The sequence below is a fragment of the Frieseomelitta varia genome, unplaced genomic scaffold, assembly GCF_011392965.1.
Source record: "Frieseomelitta varia isolate USP_RPSP 00005682 unplaced genomic scaffold, Fvar_1.2 scaffold_434, whole genome shotgun sequence".
NCBI lineage: Eukaryota > Metazoa > Arthropoda > Insecta > Hymenoptera > Apidae > Frieseomelitta > Frieseomelitta varia.
The window spans coordinates 26,779-39,947 of NW_025110184.1; the positions used below are offsets into that span (position 1 = coordinate 26,779).

Below are 13,169 nucleotides of genomic sequence, written 5' to 3' on the forward strand. Positions count from 1 at the left end.
AAAAAAAAAAAAAAAAAAAAAAAAAAAAAAAAAAAAAAAAACAAAAAAAATAAAATGGTTATAAATGACAGGTATGAGGTTGAACGTGTTTCTGCTTTGAAAAAGCTTTTTTAAAAATTTAAAAATCGATATTATTTTTATACTTCAATTAATACACATTTTTTTCTTGTTCTTTATAAAAGTGCATATATTTGCAGCAATTGAGTTTTATTTTAACTTTCTTTGAAAATGAATGGACGATATGAAGGATAAGGACAAAATCATTTCAATAAAAGCAATTTAATTTGATCTCTTAAATGTTTAGTAGTAGAACGTTCTTTCATGTCGTTAATTATAATCCATCACTAAATAAATTAACCATCAGTAAACTCCCCTTTCGTTTCCTCATTTAGGATTGTTTAGGATTTGCAAAAGAGAGAGAGAAAAAAAAAAAAAAGAAATACGAAATATATACAGTACAAACTACAAATAAAGAAGCATGGTGTAAACGATTGTTTTATATTCAATCTATTTCATCCTCGTCTTTTATTATCGCACAAAGAAGAGAAGGTGATTTGTAAGAGCGAAAGTAATCTTTAAGAACAACTTTTCTTTCCACCCCCGGAGCCGTGATTTGGACGTTGCAATTTTCTTCTAAGCAAGAGCAATCGCACAACGAGTAGCTCCACAAGAGCAATTCCCCCTTACACAAGAAAAATCACGCGAGAAATAGTTTGTAAGAGCAATTTTCTCACACTCGAAAAGGCCAATTCTCTCTCTCGTTGCAAGAGCAACCACGCAGGAAGCAATTTTTAAGAATAATTGTCCTTCACGCGAGAAGAACAATTTGTAACAGCGATTGTAATTTCTAAACAATTTCTGACAGCAATTCCCTTCCGAGATAAAAGATAACTTTCTCTCACTCGAGGTGTGACTTGCAGAAAGAACGTGATAATTCTCTTCGAAAACAATTTCGATACTGTTATTATGTAGTTTTTCACTCGAAAAATAAGCCTTTACGAGATTACTTCTTACCACGCAAGAATATTCTTGTTCGCATGAAAAATAATTTTATAATAATTATATATATATTATATATCTAATATATTATAATGTATTATATTATATTATATTATAAAAATAATTTTATAATAATTATATATATTATATATCTAATATATTATAATATATTATAATATATTATATTATATTATATTATAAAAATAATTTTATAATAATTATATATATATTATATATCTAATATATTATAATATATTATATTATATTATATTATAAAAATGATTTTATAATAATTATATATATATTATATATCTAATATATTATATATATAATATATTACATATCCTTATTATAAATAATATTAAATTATTATATGTTATATATATATTTTTTATCTATATATATAACTTATCTATATATATAAATATATATAATATATTTATATATATATATTTCATCAACTCACAAGACCAATTTCCTCTCTTCGACATTAAAAATTATCCAAGGAGCAAGAGCGACAAATTCAAGGGAACATCACCTCGAAGCTCGTCGATTAACGAAGTTTCATTTTATTGTTTTACTGTTTATTTGCAGCAAGTGACGGGAACTCGAACGTGGATATTCTGGGCTCAGTGGTGACCGCCGTGAAGGGACTGTTGATCGGCTACCAAGGTGGCTACAACACAGAGACGAGCAAAATGACGAAGAACGATCTGGGATTGGCATTCAGCTACCAGGACGTTGGCTTCCACTTCCGGTGCACCTCGATACCGTACGAGTACGGGCTCTCACTCTTGTACAAAGGTTAGAAATTTCCATTATTATTATTTCTCTAAACGCCTAATCCTATTATTTCTCTAATACGTTTCCCCTACGATCGTTCTCTCGCTCGTCAGTTTCTGCCAATTTTTTTTCTTTTCGCAACGTTCTAAATCCCTCGTTTCCCATATAAACTCCTTTAATCTGCACTTTTAATTTAATCTTCTTCCCGATAAACTCTTTTAATCAAATTTTTTAACGAGATTCTCTCCTTCGATATAAAAACGTTTTAATAACGTCTTCCCTTCGTCGGAATTTTTCATCTCGATCGAAGTATGTCTCTCTCTCTCTATCTCTATCTCTCACTTTCTTTCTCGACCTTTCACCTTTCGCAATTCTCGGATCTCCGTTGAACTGGAGAATTAGTATCAGGAAGTAGATATGTAGTGGCGATTTCATTTGACTATTTTTCGAAGAATCGTGTTTTTTCTCGTTTCTACGAATTTTCGAATCTTCTCCTGTTAGACAGACCGGAACAGAGGTTTCCAATATTTTTTGTCTGCGTCGATGCGCAAGAATGTCCCATTTAAACACACGCTACTTCCTTCCCATTTTTATATTTGCCAAATATATATAACGCCGGATTTTTTTCTCTTGAATCGTACCGGATCTTTCTGTTCGATCAAGATTGTTTTCGTTTTAATCGCTGAACAGGAAACGAAATCGAAATTGATTCGAAGGGACGACATAGAGAAGGCAGGTCGATTAATAAAGTTACAAAATGAGTGAAACATTAGAATTGTTACTAACGAAACGAAGTGAAATTAAAGTAAACTGGAAATTCGATTAGACTGAGATTTAAAATTGACCGATTTATTATTGTTGATTTATATAATTCTTACTTTTGTTTCTTGTCAATTTACGTTTAACACTGTTGTCGTACATTTTACACACTCATGGCGCGAACTATAATCGTAATGGATTCGAAGATTAAAGTGAACGTAAATGATAATATGATTTCGTTAAGAATTTACAATGCAAAATGACGTTCAATTAGTATAGATCTGATTTAACACGTGAATGCACATACGTAACGTTGACGTAATCATCGAAATGAATTCAACGTGTGCATCCCGCTTTAACATGATTAATATTGATGACAGTGGCTGATGCAGAAACTCTGTTGGCGTCGATTTTTATCCTCAAATAATAATAAAAGACGGAATTAACAAGAATTCAATAATAATTTCTTAAATAATAATTAAAGACGAAATAAATAAATGAAATTTTCTTTCAATCGTAGCTGTTCGATAAATCTAACATCATTATTATGTTATCTGAGAGTAAAATGAAAATAATAATATTTATTATATCAATCGTATCATCATGTGTGTATTATTAACTAATATTTAATAATTGATAATAAATAATAATATACTAAAATAATATATATACAGCAATATATATATTATAATAATTATATAGTATTAATAACAATTAATACAATTATATCACATATAATGTGAAACTTCCTCTGCAATTAATATTCAAATATTTCTGTAGGCCACACTAACATAAAATGAAACGATCAATTAAAGGAAAATTTAATATCATTGAAATGGTAATACTATTAAAAGGAAACGGATAGAGGAGAATAATAGAAATTAAAGAAAGTTGAATTTGAATTTCCTGATTGTTCCTATATGTGTAAATAAAAACTTCCTTTTTATCCTTTTTATTAAATGTTTTAGTGTATTAAATTATAAACATAATTAAATATAAAGTACATGTATAAAATACAGTTAAATATATTTTATAGATAAATAAATAAATATATATATTACAAAATATATTCAGTACATATATATTATATAATATATTCATTACATACATATAAATTATATTTAATATATATATATATATATATTAATATCTATTCAATATAATTGAATATATTGTACTATATATATATATATAAAATATACAAAAATATATATAATATAAAATATATATATAAAATATATATAATATAAATATATAATAAATATATAAAAATACAAAAATATATATAATATAAATATATAATATATAAAAATATAAAAATAAAGAAATATAAAATAAAAAATATAAAATAAAAATATAAAAATAAAAAATATATAAAATAAAGTATAATATATAAATAAATAATATACATAATAAAATAAAATATAATATTATATTCTATTATGTATATTATTATATTTTATTTATGTATATTAAATTATAATATACATAAATAAAATATAATATAAAATATATATAAAACATAAAAATATGTATATATAACACAAAATATATATATAAATATATATATAAAATACATATTGTACTATAAAAGTGTATATAAAACGACAATTAATTCTATATTATGAACAAATATATAGAGCAACGACTTCTAAACGGCCACGACGTGCGAATATTAAGGAGTTCGTTGCAAGTATCGTAGTAATAACACGTGTTGCTCGTCATTTCTATGAATATTTTATAATCCACCATGGTCACGATTTGTACGCCGCTAGATGTAATTACAGATCTATCAGAAAGAAAATAAACGTAGCCAAGCACTGGCTGGAAATAATCCTGGGTTAACAAGTGTTCGTACGATGACACGAAAGCACCCATCTTTCGTATTTTTACTCGTGTTTTCACGTCGCGTGTCACGTCTTTCTTTTCCTTTTTCCTCTCTCGCCGACGATGACGAAGAGAAATGTTCGATCCGATGGATCTGACGATGCGGAAAATGCCTTTCTGCCCGATGAACACCGTGTATTTCCATCGACTTTTCACCTTCGTTCGATTTTGAAAAGCACGGCGAATTTATGGTGAATTTCAACATCCACAGTTGTACGATTTAATTTAATAATAAACACTTATCAGACACGACGCATATATGATAAATATTGTATGCAATTTGCATTTGTCAGCGTTCGATTTAAATTCGAATTCCAGTTTTATATGATATTGTAATAACGAATATTAAAATTAATACTGTCTATATTACAAATGTTTCGTTAGTTAAGCGAAAATTCAAACTGATAATAATAATAATTATTATTAATATTATTGATTTATTATTATTATTCAGTATTGAATTAAATATGTTGCAAGATATTTATCAATTTTAATATTTGGGTTAATAGAGTAATTAGATGTTATGTATTATACGTATCGTGCATTTAACGGTAATAAATTTACAAACTGACAAATTTGTAAATCCATCCATCTATGAATCTGAAAAATCTACAAAATCTACGAAACTTGTAAACCTATAAATTTTATAATATTTGCAAGTTTACGTATTCATAAATCCTGATGTTTGCAAATTCAAAGATTTACTACGTATATTCTGTGTACTACGTATAAATCCACGAATCTATAAATCTACCGATCTGTAAATTCGCAACTGTACAAATCTATACGAATCGTACGACTGACTAATCGACAAACTAAGAAATCTACAAATTTTCAAACTTTCAGACTATGTAAATCAATCAATTTAAAGTTCCTCCGAATCTCGGACAAGATCAATCTAAAAATAAATCTCTGTTAATCCTGTCTATTCTCTTCAGTTCTATGTGACACGATTGAATATTAATATATAAACATATAAATATTAAATCAATATGTAAACATCGATAGTTTGAATAAATATTATATAATATTTAATACTATATAATAAATATTACATAATATTATATAATAGATAATATATAATAAATATTATACTATTATACAATATTATTTGTACAATATTATATATTATAAATTATATAATATTACAATATTTATTATATATTATTTTATTATATTTTAATAATATTGTATAATATTATAATATTATACAATATTAGTTATATAATATTATAATATTTATTATATATTATATAAATTATATATGTTATATCTATTACCTATTATATACATTATATATTATATCTATTATATAATATTATTAAAATTAATATATACAATATTATTATTATAATATTATATATATATAATTGTATTATTATACAATATTATTTATATAATATTATATATTACAAATTGTAAAATATTATAATATTTATTATATAGTATCTATTATATAATATTATAATATTATACAATATTATTTATATAATATTATATATTATAATATTACATGATATATACAACACGAAATTTTATTTCTACACTTAAATCTCTCAGAACTCTATAATTACTAATAGATTTTTTTTTAACTTGTAGTTAAAGTTCTGTATTTTAGACTACTGCAACCTTTCAACAGAAAGCAAAATATCGAAAGTGACTGAACGTGACGAAAAGTCAAACATGGACAGTTTTTCGATAGTAGTTCAACGAGTGACGAGCAAACGTGACGAAATTGTATATTTTTTGGAATTATTTCAAGTGAACCCGGATTGGGACGCGGCGATCAATGGAATTCTGGCGAGGAACGGCGGCGTTCAACAATGGACGCTCGGCGTCGCGGCGAAATGCAACATCGACGAAGGATCGACGTTCCGTTGTAAATTCAACACCGATCTTCAACTCGGTTTGAGCCTGCAGCAGAAACTCGACGAGAACGTCATGTTAACTCTGTCGTTTAACATCGACTGCGCGAACGTGACGAGAGGCGGTAACAAAGTGGGTCTGGCCCTCGATATCGAAGCATGAACGATCAATGATCGATTGTGGAAGGGATTTCGAATTGTTTTCTTATTTTTTTTTTTTTTTTTGTGAAAATGTGCTCTTTGGTGCTCTCTCTCTCTCTCTTTCTCTCTCTCTCTATACATATATATATATACATATATTTTTTTTTAATTTCTTTCGAGTGCACCTGTTTCCCACGTCTGTATTGTGATTGTTCGTATTAAATGTCCGACATTGGTATTAAAGTAGTATTTTCAATTAACTGCGTCTGATTTATTACATGTTCCAATTCCTTGGAAAAAGGAATAAAGTTCGTTTATATATCAATAGTGCATTATGTGGATATTATTTTTCGTAGTATATACTGTATGGTACTATGAATAATATATACTGTTGTATATATTATTGTATATACTGAAATAATATATAGTATGTATGTTAGCAATGTTATAATTATGTAATAATACTGTATAATTGTAGAATTATAGACTTATAATATATAATATATAATATATATTGCATAGTATAATATAATAATTATAATATTATATATTATAATAGCAATGCTACATATCATACATGTTAATTTATTAATATTTTTAGTTACAAATATATTTTAATTTTAATACTATATAGATACTATATATTTTTATTTTAATACTATATAGATACTATATATTTTAATTTTAATACTGTATTAGTTATAAATATATTTTAATTTTAATACTATATTAGTTATAAATATATTTTAATTTTAATACTATATAGATACTATATATTTTAATTTTAATACTATATTAGTTATAAATATATTTTAATTTTAATACTATATAGATTAGATGCTCTAGCAGAGAAAATAATTTGATTAAACTCTTCAACACGCGAGATTTTAAAAGAGACAAAATATTCATAATTATTAATATATAACTTCGAGAATAATTTCAATTCAAATTAAATTTCGACCAAATTTCGTTTGTCTTTAATAATTTCTAGACTAAATGAAGTTTTATCTGAATTTAAATTGATCATAATCAATGTTTGATATTTATCAATCGTAAATTAATCAACTTATCTAAATTCAAATTAAGTATTTTTTTTAAACTAGAACTTTTTTTGCTTATTTTCATTAACAGCTAAGACCAGTGGCTAGTATCTTAATATCAAATCATTGAAATAAATAAATTCTCATAATTATCTACCTTGCCGCAAGAATGCCTGCAATTTTCGAAAAAAGAAAATCTAAAATTCTGCTAGCTCTAGTATAATAATAATAATAATAATAATAATAATAATAATAATAATAATCTAGTATAATAATAAAGCTCTGTAAAATAAATAACGAAAATAACATAAAGTTGAGAAAATGCAATGGAAGACACTTTCAACAAAAATTAGAGAAGATAAAGTGAGAAAAATATATTTAATAAAATAGAAATTTCCGAAATAATAAAATAGAGCAAGATGGTAATTCATAAGAAAGAATTACGAATTATTATCTTGTTCTATTTTATTAAATTTCTTTTTATATTATATTTTATATTATATTATACTATATTATATTTTATATTATATTATATTATATCATATTATATTATATATTATATCTTTATTTCTTCTTCATTAAATTTCTTTTTTATTTCTGTTTTATCATTTCGAAAACACAGAGTGCTTCCCAAATCCCATTTCGTGCTTTTTCTTATCCCGAATCGTTTAAACAAGAAACAAAGAAAGAAAAATGGTTTCGAATCTTCGAAATTCGAAACTTTCGACGTTTCGTAGAAACTTACCCCTAGTATTATTACGTGAAAGGGACAGTCCTTCGATCAGTATCACTCGCCGATCTTCGTTCGATTTCCGCGTTTGTTGCAATAAACGGACGCGTGGAGAGATCGATTGGCGGTTTCAACAAATGCCCGGCGACGAATTTTCGTGTTCGAAAACGATGCACGCGCGCGTCCCTCAGGTTTATTACTGGCCGCGGCAGTATTTCAGTTTGTTGCCGGCCACCAGAGCCAGAAATTAATGAAACCGGAACGTTTCCATCGATCCCTGGTTGCTAACGCGCGGCTCCATTGTTAACAAAGAAAGCAGCTTGTTCGCGCGCCTCTCGCTCGCAACTGTATACAACAGATATACAAACAATTTTTCGAACTTAAAGAGGATCGTTCGATCTGTTTTCAGCGAGCACCGGCTCGTCTGTGCTTGTCCAACTGATAACTGGGCACGCATGTCTGTTATTTCGCCAATTGACAGCGGGTTTATCCTGGGATTGATTGGTTTACGATTATTTCAACGTGATATACAGTTGCTCGACGACTGTTGAACAATTTCGTGAAACGAGAAATGAATTTTAACTTCTCAAGACGTGAAAAATGGGACGAAATAGTTGGAAAATAACGAAAAATATGTAGTTTGCAAAAGTTGTTAACAACGAATGAAGAAAGTAATGTTATATGTTGAGTATAATTGATTATTATAATATAATATTAGTTAATGTATATATGATACATTACATTAGTTATACAGCTATATTATAATATAATGTAGCTATTAGTATTATAATATAGCATTATATTATATTATACGGCTATATTATAATATTATAATATAATTTATATAAATTATAATATTAGTAGTTAACAACTAATGAAGAAATTAACTAAACTAATATTATATATTAATTATGATAATATAATATTAATTAATATATATATGATACATTATATTAGTTATATAGCTATATTATAATATAATGTAGCTATTAGCATTATATTATACAGCTATATTATAACATTATAATATAATGTAGCTATTAGTATTATAATATAGCATTATATTATAATATTATAGCATTATATTATAATATTATAATATAATGTAGCTATTAGTATTATAATATAGTATTATATTATAATATTATAATATAATATTAGTAGTTAATAATGGAGAAATTAACTATACTAATATTATATATTAATTATGATATAACATTAGTTAATATATATATATAATGCATTATATTAGTTATACAGCTATATTATAATATAATGTAGCTACTAGTATTATAACATAGCATTATATTATATTATACAGCTATATTATAATATAATATTAGTAGTTAACAACGAATGAAGAAATTAACTAATATTATATTATGTATTAGTATATTAAATATGATAATATAATGTTGGTTAATATATATTAATTAACATTATAATAATTATATTAATTATATTGTAATATGATATTAGTAGTTAACAACAAGTGAAGAAATTAATTATACTAATATTACATGTTATAGTATATTAATTGTGATAATATAATGTTAGTTAATATATATAATATATTAGTTAACATTGTATTAGTTATATTAGTTACGTTATAATATAATATAGCTATATTAATATTATAATATAGCATTATATTACATTATACAGTTATATTATAATATAATATTAGTAGTTAACAACGAATGAAGAAATTAATTATACAGTCAAATCTATGAACGCAAATATTTTCGTACAACAACGGAACACATTTAACCCGTTGACAAACAATAACGTCTGAGAGACGTCATCCGTTTCGTAGGAACTGCTGAATTATTAATTTGTTCTTTTATCATTTATTTTTTATTAATTTTTTTTATAAGTATCGTGCCTATGACATTTTGTACAAACGCAGTACAAAACGCGAGATATTATAAAAATGATCTGTGTTAAAAGATATTATAAAAATGATCTGTGTGCACAAATATTAAAATGAAGAGCAAATATCATTTCTTTCGTCACATCGAATTTTATTCAATTTGTATGTCAAGGTTCTGAAATAATCTCCTCCGCAACTTTCGAGGAATTATTCATCCTGTATCGCAATACAAGGAAACACAGCTTCAGTTTCAACCACTTGCGCTGGCAACTGATTGCGGACCGTAACGAGTGACCGAAACCGTACGCAACACAGCTTCCCTTTCGAACTCGTCGACAAATCACTGGACAGAAATTACTACCAAGCAATAAATTGATCATTTGTTTCACCTGGGTTACACTGAATACTTAAAACTATCATTATAGATGCCTCAAGACATAATAATTGTACGATTTTGTTGTTTCGATATTTTTACATTTTTCTTCACTTATATCGACACTCTTGAGTAACGAAAGTACATCATAAAAGTATTAATATATTTTCGTATTGTATAATATATTATTATATATATAAGAAAAATTATATTATATATTATAATTAATTATTGTATTATAATATTAATATTTATAATTAAATTATATATAACAATATATTATTATTTACACAATAACATACTATTTTATTGTATAATATTACTTTATACTTATTTGTACTTTATCATACTATTTTATTGTAAAATATTGTGCAATATTATTTATACAATAACATATTATTTTATTGTATAATATTACTTTATACTTATTTGTACTTTATCATACTATTTTATTGTAAAATACTGTGCAATATTATTCATACAATAACATATTATTTTATTGTATAATACTGAATAATATGTTAATCACTCAGAGTAACCTACACGATACAAAAATCCAATTCCCAGTATAATCCACCCCGGTGTTATACACACACAGAACCGCCATATAATTCTGAGATCCATATAAATCTCATCCACAGTAGCGAAAGTTGTTTATTATACTGTGATATTTCATTCGACTCACCCTGTGTCGTGGAACCGCAGGCATACTGCTCGTTCTCCCGCGGTATTGCCTCTGTGGCGCCGGGCCACGGGATCCCGAGGCGGAACGAGCTGGACCAGGGGGAGTTGTTGGACTCGGGCCGCCTGGACTCGCTCTCGGGCTCAGATGGGACGATGTGGAGACGGCACCGGGGCTGATCGCCGGCGTTCTGGTCGGGCTCCTCGGCGAGGGCGATAAATGACCCCATGGGCCGGCTTCCGCTTGCAGGAACCTATTGCGAGGGTGGAGGGAAAGAGAGACAGAGTTCAACAGCGTTAACAGACAGAAACGGCGTCTATAAACTCTGATTGTGGCTGTACAAGCTGTCGTATGTATGTATGTATGTGCATTTATATTTCGATGACTGGAACAGGGGAGGAAAGCAAATACCGTGGAAGCTACGCGAAGGGGAAAAAAGAAAAAAAGAAATTTGATTCCTGTATCGTTAGAGGTTGAAGAACTTATCTCTTCGTTCGTGCGAAGGCAGATAATAATAATGATGGTGGTGATAATATACAGGGTGTCGCATTTTAATTTGTTCGAAGAAAAATTAATTGAAACAAAGTTTGGAATTCTATCGATACAAAAATTTTACTCTCGGCGCGAATTTTAATTTTTACGTGAAGTGAAGTGCAGATAATACTCGGTTACGACAATCAATATATGGGATACTTGAGGAAAGTATGGACCGAGAATGAAGAAAATAACAAAATTAATGATCATCGTGCAATATATATATATATATATATATATATATATATATATATATATATATATATATATATATATATATATAGGAATACCCATGATTAATGTCGTTTTCTTCAAATTTAATAAACATTGCCATTTAATAATTTGACAATAATTTAGCTTATTGTAACAATCTATATTCAAATTAAATATAGTGACATTTAGTAGGATTATAATATAGTTGAACTACATTGTAATTAATTATATTATTAATTATTATATAAATAAATTATAAATTAAATTATAATAAATTATTATAAATTAAAAATAAAATTTAACAGTATCAAAATAATATAAATTATAAATTAAATTATATAAATTATCATATTAAATTATAATAAATTATTATAAATTAAAATTTAACAGTATCAAAATAAAATTATATAAATTATAAATTAAATTATATAAATTATAAATTATAAATTAAATTATAATAAATTATTATAAATTAAGAATAAAATTTAACAGTATCAAAAAAACGATATTATTCATGGGTAGTCCTGATACAATAATACAGAAGATTGATCGTACAAAAAGTTAGTATAATCACGATCCTCGAACTAATTTGAAGAAATGGATATAATATACGTTTGCGTATATCACGAGTGAGCCGAGTTTGCAAAGTGCAGAGTAATAAGAGGTAGCCGCAGTAAATCAATTGCAAATATCGCTGTTATTTGTTTATTTTGTGTACTTGAGGCATTAATATGCTGCTGCGAAATTTACAGTCACAGACGCTGTTGATATTTGAACGCGACGATATATTCGAGAGATTAATGCTTCGTCCATTTGTTTGTCGCAGCGTGATATTAAATTAACTACACCATTTTTCAACGTAGGAAAACACTTACTCGCGATTGATGAAAGTTTCCCTCTAATAAACCAATTAACCGGCCAATGAAATTATCGTTATAATCGTAATGAATTAATAAGTATTTTATATGAGACACAATGTTGTATAACACAATTGCAAAATAATATTTTATAATATGACGAGACGTAAGTGCTGGAATAATTACAATATCGTAATCGTTTTTATAAATATATATATATATATATATATATATATATATATATATATATATATATATAATATAATATAAAATTTTATATTTATATTTATATTTTATATAAATTTTATATTTAGATTTATATTTTATATTTTATATAAATTTTTATTTATATAAAATATATATTTATATATTATAATTATATTTATATTTATATTTTATATTTTATATAAATTTTTATTTATATTTATATTTT

At 26.0% G+C, this 13,169-nt stretch overlaps 1 protein-coding gene across 1 annotated transcript in view; it reads right to left on the reverse strand.

Moving 5' to 3' along the window:
• The window catches only part of LOC122532104 (serine/arginine repetitive matrix protein 1-like), a gene marked incomplete at its 3' end in the record, with an annotated part of 54,524 nt that overhangs the window by 17,975 nt on the left and 23,380 nt on the right, over positions 1-13,169 (reverse strand). Inside the window, exon 4 of the mRNA XM_043660582.1 lies at positions 11,136-11,385. Coding sequence (XP_043516517.1) covers positions 11,136-11,385 — 250 coding nt within the window. The remainder of the gene's footprint in view (positions 1-11,135; positions 11,386-13,169) is intronic.